This window comes from Chrysemys picta, chromosome 7 (genome assembly GCF_011386835.1).
Source record: "Chrysemys picta bellii isolate R12L10 chromosome 7, ASM1138683v2, whole genome shotgun sequence".
Lineage (NCBI taxonomy): Eukaryota > Metazoa > Chordata > Testudines > Emydidae > Chrysemys > Chrysemys picta.
Window position 1 is genome coordinate 2,013,962 of NC_088797.1, and position 20,051 is coordinate 2,034,012.

At 44.0% G+C, this 20,051-nt stretch overlaps 1 protein-coding gene across 36 annotated transcripts in view; it reads right to left on the reverse strand.

The window, feature by feature from the left end:
- CFAP20DC (CFAP20 domain containing) overlaps window positions 1–20,051 on the reverse strand; it is a 170,734-nt gene that overhangs the window by 19,175 nt on the left and 131,508 nt on the right. For 35 of the 36 annotated variants that reach the window (XM_065550614.1, XM_005295931.5, XM_065550602.1 and 32 more), the window contains one exon: window positions 17,696–17,757. In XM_065550614.1, coding sequence (XP_065406686.1) covers window positions 17,696–17,757 — 62 coding nt within the window. Of the gene's footprint in view, window positions 1–377; window positions 1,330–17,695; window positions 17,758–20,051 lie in introns of those variants that run through there. The other variant, XM_065550600.1, reaches the window with a different exon arrangement.

Below are 20,051 nucleotides of genomic sequence, written 5' to 3' on the forward strand. Positions count from 1 at the left end.
GGTCTAAACCCAGATACATCCGTTTTACCCTGCATAAAGCTTATAAATTGTTATAAACTCATAAATTGTTCGCCCTCTATAACACTGATAGAGAGATATGCACAGTTGTTTGCTCCCCCAGGTATTAATACATACTCTGAGTGAATTACTAAATAGAAAGTGATTTTATTAAATACAGACAGTAGGATTTAAGTGGTTCAAAGTAGTAACAGACAGAACAAAGTGAGTCACCAAGCAAAATAAAATAAAATGCGCAAATCTATGCCTAATCAAACTGAATACAGATAATCTCACCCTCAGAGATGCTTCAGTAAGTTTTTTTCTCATACTGGACACCTTCCAGGTCTGGGCACAATTCTTTCCCCTGGTACAGCTCTTGTTGCAGCTCAGGTGATAGCTAGGGGATTCTTCATGATGGCTCCTCCCCTTCTCTGTTCTCTTCCCCCCTTTATATATCTTTTGCATAAGGCGGGAACTCTTTGTCTCTCTGGGTTTCCACCCCCCTCACTGGAAAAGCACCAGGTTAAAGATGGATTCCAGTTCAGGTGACATGATCACATGTCACTGCAAGACTTCATTACTCACTTGCCAGCACACACATATACAGGAAGACTCACAGGTAAATACAGCCATCTGCAGACAATGGGAGTCATCAAGATTCCAAACCATCATTAATGGTCCACACTTTACACAATTACAATAGACCCTCAGAGTTACATTTTATATTTCTAGTTTTAGATACAAGAGTGGTACATTTATACAAATCAGATGATCATACTCAGTAGATTATAAGCTTTGTAATGATACCTTACAAGAGACCTTTTGCATGAAGCATATCCCAGTTACGTTACATTCACTTATTACCGTATTTTCTCTAAAACTATCTGTTACATTATATTGACTTATTATCAAGTTTTTATAAAACCATATAGACTGCACAACGTCACAGTCACTTGGTCCCTTTCTCGTAGTGGGAGAACGATGTCACTCTGGCTCACGCCTCCTGGTACTGTCGGTGGCCGGTGATGTGCTCGATGTAGATGTCCCTGGACCATCGGATGGCGTCTGAGACCATGAGGCGCCGCATGAGACGTGCGTAGCGTTGACCGATCCCGCAGGTCCACAGCACACGCTCGTTGCAGGGGTCCCAGGCTCCCAGGGCTCCAACAATCAGGGCGTCCATCTGCACCTCATAGCCCTTCACACTCAGGGTGTCAGCCAGGGGGGCTACACACGGAGCTAGATCCTCAGCTGGTGCAAACACCGTAAATCGGCGTAGGTACACTGACATCAGTTGGCTTACAGCAGTTGAGAATCTAGCCTATTAAACTAACAGGATTTTCTTTCAATGTCAGCCGTCGATGGATATATTTTAGTAGTTTATTAAAAGCAGAAAGAACACATGCATATTCATTTACATTAGGCTGAAAACAGTAGCGAAAGACCTGACTTGCAGGTTAATAATCATTTAATAATTAATAGATCTTGCTGTTTGGTGGTCAGATCTTCCTTAAGGAAGTACCCACAACTCCCATTATGTTTTACGTTTAGTAGGAGCTAAATTGCAATTTTACTTAAAGACTAAACTTCCATTTTATTATACTGGTGATTTGTTGGCTAGATTTCAAACTTGGTGTTCACTGCTCTTTTGGCATTATAAATGATGCCAACAGAGAAAAACAATGTTTTATTACCTAATTTAACTAAAAATATTATGCCCTTTCTTCTTTGTTAACTTTGATTCATTTGTTTATCAGTGTATTGGCTGTATAACTTGCAGTAAAGAATTTTTAAAGGGAAATAAGTTACTTGGCAAAATTCCTGCATATTCACACTTAATCTCAGTCAAATAGACGGTAATAAAGCATATCAATTATCCACTGTCTTCACTTGTCTGCTAGTTCAAATGCCCAAACATTTAACAAAGTGTCAATTAGTGGGGGTTTTATAGAGCTAAAAGGCTGAACACAAGCAAACCCTTCATTTTAAGAATTACGTTTTAATGTTTCATCAATTCATAAAACGCCTTCTAACTAGTCTTGTTGCAGCTAACATCGTTTGCTTTCGCTCATACAGTCAACCCCCAGCAGGATTCTGCTGTCCTGTGCCATAGACTGCATCCCATTTATTCTTAATGGATGACTAGGGAGCTCGGGGCTTTTAAAAATCAATGGACAAGTCCAGCTCAATGGAACAATAACTTTAACATTAATATAATCAAATTAGTTAACAGGTGTGCTGCTGAAAACAAAACCTGAAAATTACTTTTCCTTCTCTGTGAGAGGAATCATTTAAACAAATACACTCAAGACAACACTGGACTTTTGGCATATAATTACACTGCCCTGGTTTTATTTTGATATAACAACAGTGTAAAATTAAGCTGTAAATTTAATCAATGTGGCAAAAACTACGCTTTTGCAGTGTCATCTGTTTTTAAAAGTAGCAAGTTTTCCCAGTAACAATAGGATAACTACAAAGGAATCCTGAGTAATAAACGCTTTTGTGAAGCAGAGCAGATGTATACTTTGCCGTTGTAAAAAAAAGAGAAAATTATAAAAAGAAATAGCTTTTCTGAAAGGAAAGTGAACTTTGGAAGTTACATGAGACTGATGTCATCCTGGAAAGAGGGACGTAGGACCCTAATCCTGTAACTGTCTCTGTGTGGGTGATCCTTATGTCTGTGTGGAGACAACTTCAGGATCAGGATGTAAGTGAATTCCTGCTCTGCCTTGGCTGCTGGCAGTCTGCTTCAATGGAGACTCAAAGAAACCCCATGAATCCCACCCCTACACCCACCGGGACACTCTTATGTTGCCAGGGCAACAATGGGCTTATTTTGCTAGAAAGATGCCTGTGTACTGCGAGCAGCTGGATCTCAGTGGAACCTAGGCGTGTCAACTGGATGACATGGACTAAACTTAACAATGCCTTGGGAAGTGAGAGGTCACTCCTCAACCTACTGTAGGTCTCTGGAGCTACAGCTCACAGTGTTGACACGGAGCTAGCTTAAACCTGCACACTGTTTTAGTGGCATAATAAGAGGCTAATCTATCAGAATAAGCTGTTTAGGGTACAACTAGTTACTGAAACAATGAAGTACAGCTTCACTTTGACAGTGTCTTGCAGACAGATCAACTGTGTGTCCAAATGTTTCACAGAGATAAGTACTAAATAGCAGCGGGACGAAGAATTGAAGAGGTCTCAGCAGGGCAGACAACGTTCCATGTCAAGTTACAATTCTGAAGAAATGGGGTGGCAGCAGAGGGGCAGAGAAAAGCATGTCTAGACAGGTTTCAGAGTAGACAGTAGCTGCGCAGGAGAAAGGCTCACCCCAGCAATGGGCAGTGGGAAGTGAAGGGACAGAGATGAGGCTGATGCTAGAAGAAAGGCAGGAGCAGGGAAAGGGGGTAGAAATTGTTAAGAGCGCCGATTCTGGCCTGTAGCTGACCTCAGGTTTATGCATCCTTTGGATCTCCTGTGATCTCGGGCTGCCAGGAGCCAGGTGAGCCCCTTGTGCAAGCTCGAGCAGCCCCAAGGGGTACTTTGCAATTGGATAATTTCCCTCAGGCAGTGGGTCACCCTCAGTAGGACAGTCAGCCACTGGAGCAGCACAAAGGATCCAGGATACTGCTCATAATCAGGGCCAAGGCCTGTGCAACAAGATAGGACAAGTCCGAGGATGGCTGTATGAAGTGGGAAGTTTTGTACTGCATTGTGAAATGAACAGGGAGCCAGGGATTTATCTGAGGAGAGAAGTGATTACCCTGATATGTGCTGGGAGAGCAATACAGCAGTGCACAGACAATCCAGGAAGTCTTTGTAGAGTGTTGGGGACAACTTCCTGGTGCAAGTGCTGGAAGAACCAACTAGGGGCAGAGCTCTTCTTGACCTGCTGTCACAAACAGGAAAGAACTGGTAGGGGAAGTAGGAGTGGGTGGCAACCTGGGCAGCAGTGATCATGAGATGGTCGAGTTCAGGATCCTGACAAAAGGAAGAAAGGAGAACAGCAGAATACAGACCCTAGACTTCAGAAAAGCAGACTTTGACTCCCTTAGAGAACTGATGGGCAGGATCCCCCGGGAGGCTAATATGAGGGGGAAAGGAGTCCAGGAGAGCTGGCTGTGTTTTAAAGAAGCCTTATTGAGGGCGCAGGAACAAACCATCCCGATGTGCAGAAAGAATAGCAAATATGGCAGGCGACCAGCTTGGCTTAACAGAGAAGTCTTTGGTGAGCTTAAACACAAAACTGAAGCTTACAAGAAGTGGAAACTTGGACAGATGACTAGGGAGGAGTATAAAAATATTGCTTGAGTATGCAGGGGTGTAATCAGGAAGGCCAAAGCACAATTGGAGTTGCAGCTAGTAAGGGATGTGAAGGGTAACAAAAAGGGTTTCTTTAGGTACGTTAGCAACAAGAAGGTGGTCAGGGAAAGTGTGGAACCCTTACTGAATGGGGAGGCAACCTAGTGACAGAGGATGTGGAAAAAGCTGAAGTACTCAATGATTGTTTTGCCTTGGTCTTCACAGACAAGATCAGCTCCCTGACTCATGAACTGGGCAGCACAGTATGGGGAAGAGGTGAGCAACCCTCAGTGGTGAAAGAACAGGTTAAGGACTATTTAGAAAAGCTGGACATGCACAAGTCCATAGGGCTGGATGTAATGCATCTGAGGGTGTTGAGGGAGTTGGCTGATGTGATTGCAGAGCCATTGACCATTATCTTTGAAAACTCATGGCGATTGAGGGAGGTCCCGGATGACTGGAAAAAGGCTAATCTAGTGCCCATCTTTAAAAAAGGGAAGAAGAAGAATCTTGGAACAACAGACTGGTCAGCCTGACCTCTGTCCCTGGAAAAATCATGGAGCAGGTCCTCAAGGAATCCATTTTGAAGCAGTTGGAGGAGAGGAAGGTGATCAGGAACATGGATTCACCAAGGGCAAGTCATGCCTGACCAACCTGATTGCTTATTTATTATTTAGCAGATTATTTAGTCTGCAGAAGAGAAGAATGAGGGGGGATTTGATAGCTGCTTTCAACTACCTGAAAGGGGGTTCCAAAGAAGATGGATCTAGACTGTTCTCAGTGGTACCAGATGACAGAACAAGGAGTAATGGTCTCAAGTTGCAGTGGGGGAGGTTTAGGTTGGATATTAGGAAAGACTTTTTTACTAGGAGGGTGGTGAAGCACTGGAATGGGTTACCTAGGGAGGACGTGGAATCTCCTTCCTTAGAGGTTTTTAAGGTCAGGTTTGACAAAGCCCTGGCTGGGATGATTTAGTTGGGGATTGGTCCTGCTTTGAGCAGGGGGTTGGACTAGATGACCTCCTGAAGTCCCTTCTAACCTTGATATTCTATGATTCTATGATTGCCTTCTATGACAAGATAACTGTTTCTGTGGATAGGGGGAAAGCAGTGGATGTGATATATCTTGACTTTAGCAAAGCTTTTGATAGGGTCTCCCACAGTATTCTTGCCAGCAAGTTAAAAAAGTATGGATTGGATGAATGGACTATGAGGCGGATAGAAAGCTGGCTAGACTGTCGGGCTCAACGGGTAGTGATCAATGGCTCGATGTCTAGTTGGCAGACGGTATCAAGCGCAGTGCCCCAGGGGTTGGTCCTGGGGCCGGTTTTGTTCAACATCTTCATTAATGATCTGGTTGATTAGATGGATTGCACCCTCAGCAAGTAAGCTGGGGGGAGAGGTAGATATGCTGGACGGGAGGGATAGGGTCCAGAATGACTTAGACAAACTGGAGGATTGGGCCAAAAAAATCTGATGAGGTTCAACAAGGACAAGTGCAGAGTCCTGCACTTAGGACAGAAGAATCCCATGCACTGCTACAGGCTGAAGACTGACTGGCTAAGCAGCAGTTCAGGGACAAGAAGCTGGATATGAGTCAACAGTGTGCACTTGTTGCCAAGAAGGCTAACGGCATATTGGGCTGAATTAGTAGGAGCATTGCCAGCAGATTGAGGGAAGTGATTATTCCTCACTGGTGAGGCCACATCTGGAGAATTGTGTCCAGTTTTGGTCCCCCAACCACAGAAAGGATGTAGACAAATTGGAGAGAGTCCAGCGGAGGGCAATGAAAATAATTAGGGGGCTGGGGCACATTACTTATGAGGAGAGGCTGAGGCAACTGGGGTTATTTAGTCTGCAGAAGAGAAAAGTGAGGGGGGATTTGATAGCAGCCTTCAACTACCTGAAGGGGGGTTCCACAGAGGATGGAGCTCAGCTGTTCTCAGTGGTGGCAGATGACAGAACAAGGAGCAATGGTCTCAAGTTGCAGTGGGAGAGGTCTAGGTTGGATATTAGGAAACACTGTTTCACTACGAGGGTGGTGAAGCACTGGAATGGGTTACCTAGGGAGGTGATGGAATCTCCATCCTTAGAGGTTTTTAAGGCCTGGCTTGGCAAAGCCCTGTCTGGGATGATTTAGCTGGGGTTGGTCCTGCTTTGAGCAGGGAGTTGGACTAGATACCTCCTGAGGTCTCTTCCAATCCTAATCTTCTATAATATTGGTCAGGCTTATTCAGAGGTATGAAAAGGCAGGAAGCAACATACATGTACTTGCTTCCTGGAGCGTGGGAGACAAGACTAAAAGATGATACTTCGGCTGCACATGGTATGCAAAAGGTGGATTCCATGGTAAAGTAATTTTGAATACTCCAGCTGGGGAAGCCTGACAAATCTTGGTCAAATCTTCCAGAGAAGGAGGGGAAGTGGAAGACAGAGTATATAGACTCAGACAATGGGAAGCCATGTGTTTTTCACCAGGATTCGCTCACATATTCTATACCAGTAGGTCACCAAGTTCTTGAGAACCCCTTGGCAGCCAGCTGTTTTGCCAGCATTATCGAAACTTTCTAAGGTAGTTTTTAATAAGGTGTGTTCTATATAACCCACGTTTATTGTCACGGTACCTTTGGTGCATACTGTGGCCTGACAAGTGCAGCAGAATTTCACTAATTCAGATTAACGACTGGGAGACCCACTGTAAATTACTGAATTTTGTGAATGAGTGAGTAAGTGAACAAGCCTAATGAAAAAGCAAAGTACATTTTGTGATACATTATCCCCGTTTGCTTATTTTGACAGCTGCAGTGTAGTTTTATAATACTTCATAATGTAATGTTGTCTGTTTGGTAAAAGCAATGAAGTTGTATGACTTTGCTCTTGTAATGAATCATAAAAATGAATATGCTTCTTTGATTGCATTGCTGCACTCATTTTTTTTAACTTACACTTTCAACCTTGAGCTATTTTGCTATTAAATCTGTGCTTGGAAGAGGGTGAGACAGCCATTGTTTATGTATGAATTGGACAGCATGCAGATTAGTGAAATTCGGTTGTAGTGCAAATATATATATATAATCCTTTTGTGACTGCACTGTCTTTTAAGGACATTTGAACGATGCAGCAAGATTAAGGGTACAAACCAACAGGGAGTGCACACCAGGGACTGGTCTGTTTGGTTTTCATTAGCTGGGGCAAACAAGTGTGCTTGAATTGCAATCTCAGCACTTAATGAGCCCCTAGGTTTTACTTTCAAGACAATACATGGAGTTTGCACCCGACCCATGCAGCAGAATCTTGCATGTCCATTACAAATTTCAGGCTGTCTGTTAAGGGCAGATGCTGAATGCCTGTGGAAATGAGGAGTTGTGAAGAGAACTCAGTAACAGAGAGATTTAGGAAAAGGAAACTGAGAAGAAGCCACATGCTTACTTAGTCAACTTAAATACAGAGGGTGGGCAGGAGTCATGCACTGAAAGATGTGTTAGTTGAGTATAATCAGTCTGATTTCCTCCTTTATTTTACATACTTGTAAAAAACACTTACCTGTTGATCTCTGAGCTACCTTACTGCTACTGTGACTGAGTGGGAACAGTTCATGCCAGAATTCATTTTTGTATTGAATTATAAACTCAAAAATTGGGTTGTATAATCAAAACTGCAGCTAACATATGGCAAATGTCACAACATTATTGATAGGATGTATCAGATAAACCATAATAAATACTTTGTACTCAAGTGCCTTCTTTTTGAGGATCTCCAAGTGGCTTATAACCATTAAATATATTTAGCTTCACCATAACTCTGTGAAGTAAGTTTTATTATTGTAGGGTTACCATATTTCAACAATCAAAAAAGAGGACATGGGGTGCCGCCCAAGCCCCGCCCCATCACACTTCCCACCCCCCTCAGAATCCCCCTACCCCCTACCTGTCCCCTGACTGCCCTCTCCTGAGACCCTCCCCCACCCTAACTGTCCCCAGGACCCTACCCCCTATCTAAGTCTCCCTGCTCCCTTTCCCTTGCCTACCCCAACCGCTCTCTAAACCCCCTTCTCCTGACAGCCCCCCCAGAACACCCGACCAATCTAACCCCCCTGTTCCCTGTCCCTTGCCTGCCCCAACCTCTCTCTACACCCCCTTCTCCTGACAGCCCCCCCAGAACCCCCGACCAATCTAACCCCCAATTCCCTGTCCCCTGCCTGCCCCAGCCGCTCTTCACACCCCCTTCTCCTGACAGCCCCCCCAGAACCCCGACCAATCTAACCACCAATTCCCTGTCCCTTGGCTGCCCCAACCGCTCTCTACACCCCCTTCTCCTGACAGCCCCCCCAGAACCCCCGACCAATCTAACCCCCCCGTTCCCTGTCCCTTGCCTGCCCCAACCGCTCTCTACACCCCCTTCTCCTGACAGACCCCCCGAACCCCCGACCAATCTAACCTCCCCCGTTCCCTGTCCCCTGCCTGCCCCAGCCGCTCTCTACACCCCCTTCTCCTGACAGCCCCCCCCAGAACCCCTGACCAATCTAACCCCCCCGTTCCCTGTCCCTTGCCTGCCCCAACTGCTCTCTACACCCCCTTCTCCTGACAGCCCCCCCGAACCCCTGACCAATCTAACCTCCCCCGTTCCCTGTCCCCTGCCTGCCCCAGCCGCTCTCTACACCCCCTTCTCCTGACAGCCCCCCCCAGAACCCCCGACCAATCTAACTCCCCCGTTCCCTGTCCCTTGCCTGCCCCAACCGCTCTACACCCCCTTCTCCTGACAGCCCCCCCCAGAACCCCCGACCAATCTAACCCCCCGTTCCCTGTCCCTTGCCTGCCCCAACCGCTCTACACCCCCTTCTCCTGACAGCCCCCCCAGAACCCCGACCAATCTAACCCCCATGTTCCCTGTCCCTTGCCTGCCCCAACCGCTCTCTACACCCTTCTCCTGACAGCCCCCCCAGAACCCCCGACCAATCTAACCCCCCTGTTCCCTGTCCCAACCGCTCTCTACACCCCCTTCTCCTGACAGCCCCCCCAAAACCCCGACCAATCTAACCCCCCCTGTTCCCTGTGCCTTGCCTGCCCCAACCGCTCTCTACACCCCCTTCTCCTGACAGCCCCCCCAAAACCCCGACCAATCTAACCCCCGTTCCCTGTCCCTTGCCTGCCCCCCCCCCCCAGGCCGAGGGAGAGCTGCGGGCGCCACGTGCAGCCAAACACTGTTCCGCGCTGCTCTGCGGGGGAGGAGGGAGCGGGGGAGGGGGAGGGACTCTGGCTGCTAGAGTCCCCAGTGGCTGCGAGCGGCTTTCAATCAGGCCCAGCCGTCCAATCAGCTGCGCCGCACTCTGCAGGAGGGGAAGGGGGAAATCCCGGACATTTCTACCTTATTAGAAATCCCCCCCAGACGGCCATTTAAAGCTGAAAAAGCCGGACATATCTGGGGAAAACCGGATGGATGCTAACCCTAATTATTCACATCTTGCATATGAGGAAACCAGGGCCTCCAGGTAAAGTGATTTATCCAAAATCACACAAGAAGTCTGGCAGTGTCAGGGAAAGAACTAGATCTCCTGATTTTCATTATTGTGGGATTTAATCACTAGTTTGTTCTTCCTCTGCAGGTAGCTGGAGTGCCCCCCTAATCTGAATAAATTTACGGTAGAGTGAGCAAGTAAGTGTGTTTCCTTTTTAAAAGTTTCTCTAGTTAAGATTTCAACATCATACATTTATTTGAGCCTCCGGGCCTCAAGGTTGAAACTAAGCTAAAAAATGAATTCAGAAAGCAGCTTATCCATTTTTATGATTCATTACCTTACCCACTGTAGACAGACATAACAAAAATTAGAAAATCACATGCTGTGATTAAGTAATAATTAAGGATTTTGGTTCTGCTATGTTCAGGAAGAAGCACATAACTTTTTTCTAATCTTTTGAAGTTGTTAATCTCTTAAAATGTTCTGATTTGTAAGTCACTGAAACAAAAAATAATTCTGAATGGTACAAATTTCATATCAATTGAGATTTTATTATACCATTAAACTGAAGCTGATATACAATGTAACCTCTGTTTGGTAATTTATTGATCTGTACACTTTATCTGTTTCTGTTTGAAAAGATTCATTCACCAAAACAGAGAGAAAACATCCTGCTTACTGGTTGCAAAAAAATATTTGAGATTGTAAAGGAAAGAAAAATGATGACATCCTGATCAGTCCAATGTAATACATGTAGGTTATGATGACAAGACAGCTTGCGTCAGTCAGCCTATACTGAACCAATGTGAATTGAGGTCAGTGGCTATTAATCATTTGTCAAAGACTGCAGGCCCTTATCAGCCAGTTATAGATAGAAGGATGTTTATATCACAACCACAAGTGGCAAAGCTCTAAAGAATTTAAACCACAGCACAGCAATGACACTTTTTATAGATAAAATAGAAATCTAAACAAAATGCTGGCCTGGATAGCATCATCCATTTCCAGTTAGTATTTTAGTAAATACTTTATAAGTTCTTCAGGGTTTTAGAACCTTGGTTAGTTTTCATTTTTTTCTTTTTTGTAAACAGTTAGCAAACAAAGCCGAAATAAACACAAGACATGCTAGTAAAGAGGACACAGATTGTGGGTGCTGTGCTACTGAATGCAACCGCTGCTTATTTTACTCAATCAGTTACCGTGCCTTTATCCCCACATATCTGAGGGTAGGACTGAATACTATAAAGTCAACAGAGTAATTACAAAAGAGATACTTTCCATAGCAACTGTCTGCAGGAAGGTGGATTAGCAGGCTGGGGAGAACATGGAGTTTGAGTGGGAAGAGACGTGGAGCAGGAAGGAGAGCAGCGAAGCAAAGGGGAGGGGAGGTGGGAGCATAGCGAAAAGGCATTCCAATTTCTCCTGCGGACTCTGCTGGACTTGTTGGGATCTTTAGGGGTCAGAGCCCTTACCCCACCCCCAAGTCTTAGTGGGGGCATGGAAGAGCCCTTCAAAATCACTCCCAGTCAATGGGAGCCTTATTAAGTCCAGGAGATCCCAACTAGTCTAGGGACGTTTGTCAGCTCCCCCGCCCTCCCCAAACAGCCTAAACAGGGTCTTTGGGAGATTGACAATTCTGTTTAGGCTTTTGGGGACTTTTGGGAAACTTCCTAAATCTTGCAGTTTTATTGGGATTAAGGTGTTGAGCTATCAGTGTGCTTGTCTGGTGCATATTGGGGCACAGTGAAAGCTGTGGTAGTTATCTGAGAGAGTCTCAGTGCCTTGCTTGAGAAGTGGAATCCTCACTCCTAAATTCCTGGCTCTCGAACATTCTAGTTTTTGCTCTGTTTTTTCACATAAATGCTTTTTAAAGGTGCGATACCCATAACTCGCTGATATGGACCAGCCACCTTACCTACAGATGTCCCAATTTTATAGGGACAGTCCCGATTTTTGGGTCATTTTCTTATCTAAGCTCCTATTACTCCCCACCCCCTGTCCCGATTTTTCACATTTGCTGTCTGGTCACCCTAATCAGAGAACTCTCTCATACAGCATGGGTCAGATTTTAAGTGCTGGCCTTTCATGCTGCGGCCACAATCCACAGCAGGTAGACATCTAACTACAAATATCTGTGCCCACAGTTTATTGTGGGTACATTTATTTATTTATTTTGGACAGGTGCAAAGTCACAAGCCAAGCTGAAGCCTGACTGAAAATCTGGCTGTGCATCTTTTGTATGAGATTACTGAGGTATAAAATATGTTTCTTATTACAGGAAGCCCTGTTTAAGTGCTGAAATATTTATGTCCCATTTTAGCTTGTTTATGCAGTTACTTGGGAAACCAACTGCTTGAACTTCAGTGCATAAATTTCAGTAGGTGGCTTGGGAAGAGCCTGGTATGCCACCATGCCAATGTTGTGACAACCGGTGAGTCCCAGGCATAGCCGGTGTTTATAGCAATCGTTTTCAACTTTAATAAAAAACATGACAGAAAATCGGCTCTTTTTTGGAAAGAACAGATTTTCTGAAAAGAGTCTGTAGAAACTTCAAAAAGTCTGTCCATACAGTGCCTACAGCTTTGCCCACAGTGCCTTCTTGAGAGCTGTGCCAGGTTTTACAGCCCTGCAGGGCCTGAAAGCCTGTACAATATTTCTCTGCATTTAGCATTTCTTTTTATAAAACTTTCAAACCTTCCATGCCACATGAAGCTGATGGAGGATGAAGCAGTACTAGCTGCATGCAAGGTGGGTGGCAATTTGCAGCCCTCTGCACTAGAAGGAGATATCACTCCTAGGTGAGGGTAGTGGCAGCAACGCCACTGCCTTCCTCTTCGGGCTCAGCTGGGGGAGAACAACTTTAAAATCCAGCCAGCACGTCACAGGAGTCCCACTTATGGAAACTGCCTGGCTCGGGCTTGGAATCCAGCATATCTCTGGGTGGGCCTGGCCCTGGCCCTCCCGGCCAACCAGTTTCACTGTGCTAGCAGGTTCTGAACCCCACAGAGGAGCACAGTCTGGTGTAACCGTACTGATATTCCAGGGTGGCTTTCTGACCTGGGCTCTGAGTCTAGCTCTAGCCCTTTCTGTTTATTGCGCTCAGTGCCATTATCTTTTAAGAGGTTTCCTTTTCCTATCTGTTCCTTAACTTGGTTAGGGATAGAAGTTAAATTTACTGGATAGTAACTGCTGTGATCACTCTCTCTGTATTTTATGAATAACATTACCACCCACGCTTTTCCCCAGTCATTTGGTACCTCCTCAGTGGTCCACTATTCAAAAGGAAACTGCTTGTGCTGATTGTCTCAATACCATTACGTTGGATATCATTCACATCCGCTAATCTACACAGCATAGATCCATTTTTCAAATATTCTTTTACCTGCTTCTCTGCAACAGCTACTCCCTGCTTAGGAGGATTTAGATAGTTCCCAACTGTCCAGATGGAGCCCCCTTTTCTTTTTCTTATTTCATGGTGTTCAGCCAATAACTTATTGCTGTAATCACAGCTGCCGTTTCTACTTGCTCTGAGCGGATACCGAAACATTCCCCAACCGAGTGATCCGAAGGAGTTGCTATTTCAGCCCACTAGAGGGAGTGCAAGTTGTTAACCATGCTCAGTAGCTGTTCTGAAGCTGATGTGGAAGACTTCTTTAAGGGCAGACACGCCTGCTTGTGAACACATCCCATCCCCCTATCCTCCTGGCTTTAGTTAGAAGCTGGAAGCTCCTGGCCAATCAATAATGAGCGCTGTCAGGGATACAAAGCTGTCAGTCCTGTTGAGCACCAGTCAGATCTAGCCCAGCTGGGAGAAGAGAGAACTGCCAGGGATAACCCATACTGAATCTGTGGGTTGGATCTCAATACAGTTTCCTGTAATTTTACAGGTTAGTTGGACCTTATTGGCCTGCAGCAGATATATGTTCAAGTATCTCTAAAGTCCTTAGACCCAAGAAGGAAAATAAGTATTTTTTTTTAAATATAGCACTGGGTCATAGTTAAAGGGATAGGGAAGTTTGCTACTAGCCTAAAAGGCTCCTGCCCTGGTCTTGTTCTAAGAAGCAAGCTTAGAATTAAGTAAATCGGGTGCTTGTGTTTGTGTGCATATGTATGTTATTGAGACACAAAGCATGGCCCTGTGTCCTGACTGGCAGAGCAGCCGTCAGATCCACACACAGCCTCCCCCCCAACTCTGTAGGGAGCAGATAGAGCTTCCAGGGATAACCCAGTTTGAATCTCTGGGTTGGCTCTCAATACGGTTTCCTGTAATTTTACAGAAGTCAGTGAGATTGAGACTGGGAAGACATCGTAAAGGAACAATTGCAGATCAGAGGCCAAACGGCTTTGTGAGGTGTGTTATGTCATTGAACCAACGACAGCGTGTGAGCCTAACAGCTGCAGTAATTGTCAAGTTTTTTTCTCTTATTTGAAGTTGTGTATGTGCTCAATGTCATGGATGCTGAAACAACTGGTTATGCAGTATAACTAAATGCTTTATTTAATTGTCAATAGAATACCCAGGCTCAGCCTACATGACAGCAGATCCCGGATTGTCAGAAGACCCAATCGCTGTATTTATTTATAACAATTTTTGGGATTAGGCCTGTGTTATATTTTTCATTTGAAAGGACTGGTAAGTAAATTGACTTGCCTCCCCTCTACATAGGTTACATGCACATTTTTTCTTACAGTGCTTGTTAAAACTGGTTTTAAAGAATAGTTCAGGAGCTCACTCATTTTAGAATCACCATCAGTTTTATCTCTCTTCTCATTTACTTGTCCCCCTTTCCTCCATGGTGAACAACATTTCTAAGTTTTCCATCTTCAAATAAAATGTAACAATATGAATCATGATTTTTCAGTCACAGGCTATAAAATACTCCTGCATTACGTACATCTTCTCCAGTTTTTATATCCTGATGCAAGCTGACCTCAAAATTTTGTCTTCTATGTTTACAGCCCAATAATGCCTTTCTGGGAGCTCAGAAGGGATACTGAATTTATGAGGCAATTGCAAGTCAGGTATTTTACAGGTATTTTGATTGCCCACATTTGTCAAAAATGATTTTGTAAAAAAATTAAAGATTATTGTGTGATAGATTAAACAGCGGTACAAAAGCTGGTAGTAATTTTTGCCCAGAAAATTTGACTTTGAATCTGTATATAAAACACAAACTAACTTTCTTGAACATATTAACCTGACCTGGTATGTTAAAAATGTTTATCTTATGTGTATGATAAAGGAGTTTATTAAGTTTTTCAGTATATAAAATGCACCTGGCACTAAAGCGTTTGAGCATATGCACAACATTTCATATACTGTAACAATGACTTTTAACAAATGAACTACTCATCCTTCCCTTGGGAAAAAGCCTGCAAAAAGAGATGGACCATGAGCCATGCCCTAAAGATAGAAGACTTGAGCACTGTCAGACCAGAGAGAGAAATCAATTCCAGAATTAAGGGCCCTGTACCCAGAATGCCTACATACTAGCTACCTGGCATTTATATCTGGGGAGCTGGGATAGGTAAGCAGGTCTCAAGCTATCTATGGCCTTTGTAGACCAAAGTCAACACCTTGATGTACACATGAAAGAGAAGAGGAAGCCAGGCCTGCTAACAAATAACTGCTGTAATATGCTCTCTGAACAAAGACCACCAAGAATGCAGATAGCTGCCAAGTGCACTAGCTGATGCTTTCGAGGGATCTTCAAGAGTAGTCCCATGCACTTCACGTTAGGATAACAAAAGCATGGATGACAGTGCTGAAATCCAGGCCTGAGAAACGAATGGTTACAAACACCTCATTGTAGAATATCAGGGTTGGAAGGGACCTCAGGAGGTCATCTAGTCCAACCACCTGCTCAAAGCAGGACCAATCCCCAGACAGATTTTTACTCCACTTCCCTAAATGGTCCCCTCAAGGATTGAAGTCACAACCCTGGGTTTAGCAGGCCAATCTCAAACCACTGAGCAATCCCTCCCCCCCCATACAGGCAGAGTATAAAGAATTATAGATGTGTGCTGCAAATATGTTTGTAAAAGGTGTTTGTCCAGCATGCATAAGCCCAGCCTGTCCTAGACAAAGAAACGTTGTTTTGCCTGCTTGACTGCGTCTCCAATGTAAATTGAGCCTGATAAGCCCAGAAACAAGGGAAGTACATTTACACATACAGTAAACGCAGCTATCAAACTAGCAGGCGGGGGGGATGATCACTTAGCATTCACAAGAGGGATGGAAGCTATACCCCTAGGAAGCCTGCCTGGCTCTTGAAACAGAGACAATGGACTTGAGGAATTATAAGTAGAAACAAAAAAACATTTTGGCCACTAAAGGACACAAGAGGCCAGAGCTCTAGAAATCTGAGAAAGGTGGATCCTTCAACCAAGGGGGTTGATGTCTCTGGGAACGGACTATAGGTGAGAGACCCGCTTAGACAAAGATTGTAACTTGCCGACATTAAGTTTTAGTCACTAGAAAGCATGTTTTGTTAGTAACCTTTCATATCTCTTTCACTCTTACCTGAAGAGACAAGGTAGATAGTATCTTTTATTAGACCAACTTCTGTTGGTGAGAGACAAAAGCTTTTGAGCCATACAGAGCTTTTCTTCAGGTCTGTCCAATAAAAGATATTGCCTCACCCACCAGGTCTCTAATACCCTGGGACCGACATGGCTACAACAACACAGCATACTCTTACTTGAAATCACTTAAACCTATGTTCTTTGTTAATAAACTTATTCATGTGTTATTACAAAACTTTCTCAGTGCTGATCTTCAGCTAACCTAACAAGCTAATGTGGGCACCATCTCTTTGGAGGCAGTGAACTTAATAACAGCATCCAGTGAGAGGGACTGGACAGTCCAGAGAGACGTCTCTCGGGAACCGGGGTTCACTGATTGTTACCTACAAGGCAAGGTTTTAGCTGAACAGAAATGGAAAAGGTGCTTTACTACTGACAACTGGACACCAGAAGCATCCCCAGATTGTTAATATCCTGAAACAAAGCAAACAGACCTCTTCAGTAATAGAGGAATATATCACACCCTCAAGATCTTTTCCCTGCCTCACCAGCATCACCTACAGATAGAGTAAACTTCATGCAACTTGCTTTCATCTGAAAACAGTCTTGGCCAAGCATTGGAAAAGCAAAGAGAGCATCACTGGGGTCAGATGAAAAACGAGACACAGCTGTCTGTCTGAACTACAGTTCAATATGGAGGCTCGACAGGTGAGGTGACAAAAGGATCGTAAAATTTCACAGATAAAGTAGTTTAAGAGGTTTCTGATGGTGGACAAGTCTCTCTCTCTCTCTCTCTCTTTCAAAAGGTCCCATTGAAGCCAAGGGGAGTTTTGGTCCTGATTACAATGGGAACAGACACAACTTCAAACTTGAATAGTTTATATACATTATAGACAGACTAAATCTGCAAATGCCCCAGTACTATTACATAATACTCTACTCTTGAAAGTGCTGTGTAACTAAAGGCCCTGTCTAATTCCATAATGTTAAAATCATGTATCATCTGTGAAGAATGGGGCTCCTTGACTACAAGGAATGTAATCCGCCCTCCCCAACGCAAACCAACCCACACCCCTAAATGACTATAGCCCCAGTCCTGCAATGTGATGTGCACACAAAGTCCTACTGTGTCATGCACCACTTCACAGGATCAGGGCCTACATCGCTTACATTACATGCATGACACTATGTGCAGATGGCTATTACATATAGTGGAGTTCTGTCCTGCACCCTGGGATAATGTGGTCACACTGCAATGTTACAGAACTCTGAAGAAAAAGAGTGGTGGGAAAACGCTATGAAGAGGTAACAATTGAAAAAACGATTTAAGATGAAATCAAAGAAAGACACATTTACTAGCCAGAATATTCTAACTGAATTCTCACTGCCTGGCCCATAAACAGAATCTTACCTTGGATTGGAATGAGGAAGTGGGTTCATTTCTTTTTGATAGTGATGACCTTGATTGACAGGCTGTGGAAAACACAAAAAACAGTAGTGAGAAGGTAACTGTGCAAATATTTTTTCAATATATCTAGAGGTATAAGAGAGAATCCTTTGCGAACAATATATTTGTAGTATCTGATATATTAGAATTCTATGGTCTTCATCACTGAGGTGGAATTTCAAAAATGGTATTCAGGTTCCAATTTTGTAAAAGGATATTTTAAATTGATGATTTTCTTGGTTGATATGCCTATACATTGTACATTGAGTTACAGTATAAGCATTTACATGAGATTTGATCACCTTGCACAAAGTAGATGCAAATCCTATGAAACGTTGTTAACTTTAGTTTATCAATGTTTATCTCCATGATGGTGTCCTACTCAGTTTTAATGTTATATAATGTGGATCATATTTTTAGTTAAAAGAACCAGTGTATTTAACATAAAAAACGAATGTTCACAAACGGATATAAAAATATCCAAGAGCTCTGAATGTTAGGAATATATTTTTGTCTCAGTGCAAGGTAACAGAAGAATAATCATTATATTTACAAAGCACCCAGCTCCACCCAAAGCACTCAGGGCATGACACAGACAAATTAAAACATAACCATACACAAACATTGTCAATACACAATGAAATGAGAAATACTAAAAACAAACATGCAGCTTTATTAAAGGAATAGAGTCTTAAACAGGGACCAACATTAACAAAATGAGCGTGTTCCCATGATTTTTGGAAGTGGAGAGAGAGGTGATCAAACAGATGTCCCTGGGGAGTGATGTTCATATCACTGATCAAACTGTGATCGTGAACATCCCAAAAAAGGGTAGTAGGAGAGAAGGGAAAACCCAGAGCACCCAGTCAGGCTATCTATGAATCATAACATCTGTTTCCAGCGATCTTTGATCTGGTTCTCCAGTAAAGAGTAGCCTGGGTTTTACATTTTCACTGGATGGGAATATATCCGCCTTGGGATGACCTAGTGACGATATCAGCTGGGATATGTCTGGGTTTAAAGATCAGTTTCTATTGTCTGTCTGCTTGCATCTTATAATGTATTATATATTATTTGCATCTCCATAGTTCCTAGGAGCACCTAATCATGGATGAGTATCCCCACTGTGCTAGGCACTGTACAGTACAAATACAGAACAAAAAGACAGTCCCTACCCCAAAGAGCTGACAATCTAAGTATAAGACAAGAGACAACACATGGATACAGACAGACCAATAGGGAGCACAAGGAAATAATGAGCAGCAGGCAGGGTGGTGGTCTTGACGGAGAATGGAAATACTGGGGAAGGCTTGGCGGGAGAGGGAAGATTAAGAGCTCAGTTTTATTCCTGTTTGGCTTAAGCTTGTCGCTCGACATTCACGAGGAGATGACAGAGAGACAGGCTGAGATTTTAGTTGGTACAGAAGGAGACAGGTCTGGAGTACAAAAGTATACCTGTGAGTCGCCAGCCAAGAGATGGTAGTTGAATTTGTGTTTGTGGATGAGATTGTCCAGAAATAAGGAGAAGAGAAGGGGACCAAGGACAGAGCCCTGTGGAGACCCTGCAGAAAGCAGTAGGGGAGGATCTTCCAAAGGACATGCTGAAGGAGTGATTAGAGAGGTAGGAGGAGAACAAGATTTCAAGAAGAGCGTGGTCAACAATGTCAAGGGTGGCTGACAGGTCAAGGAGGATGAGGAAGGAGTACTGATTCTGAGATCTGGCTAGGAAGAGGTCATTAGAGACTTTGAAAGCCAGGCTGGACAGGGTCTAGGATGGAATTGGAGGAGATTGCGATTGTAGACAGTGTGTTAAATTATCTTAGAGATGAAATGGAGAAGAGAGCTGGGGCATTAACTAGAGAGGCAAGTGGAGTCAAGTGTGTTTTTTTTCAAGACCGGAGAGACTAGAGCATGCATGTACTGTCAGGGGGAAGAGCCAGAGGAGAAAGACAGACTAAGGAACAGAGGATGGGAGTATTTTTGTGTTCAGTGGCTCCTTTCTGTATATCGCCATGATGGAGGCTAAGAGTCCCGAAGTTATAGATGAACTTCTTGTGGCACCTCGGATGCAGTCACAGAGAGTTGTCTGCTTGAACCATAACATGCTCTTTCTAGTGACCCTGAAATCTCAAAGAGCCAACCAGACTACTCTTTGTTAGGAATGGGATGTTTTGGAAGTAGTTTATTAGAGTGGCCCAGGTGTGCTTCCCTCCTGAAAGGCAGGCATTTGTGGTCAGAATATTTTGGGGGTATGGATTACAGAGGGAGGGCCAGGTTTTTAAAGGTATTTAGGTGCCCCAGTGGAATTTTCCATAGTATC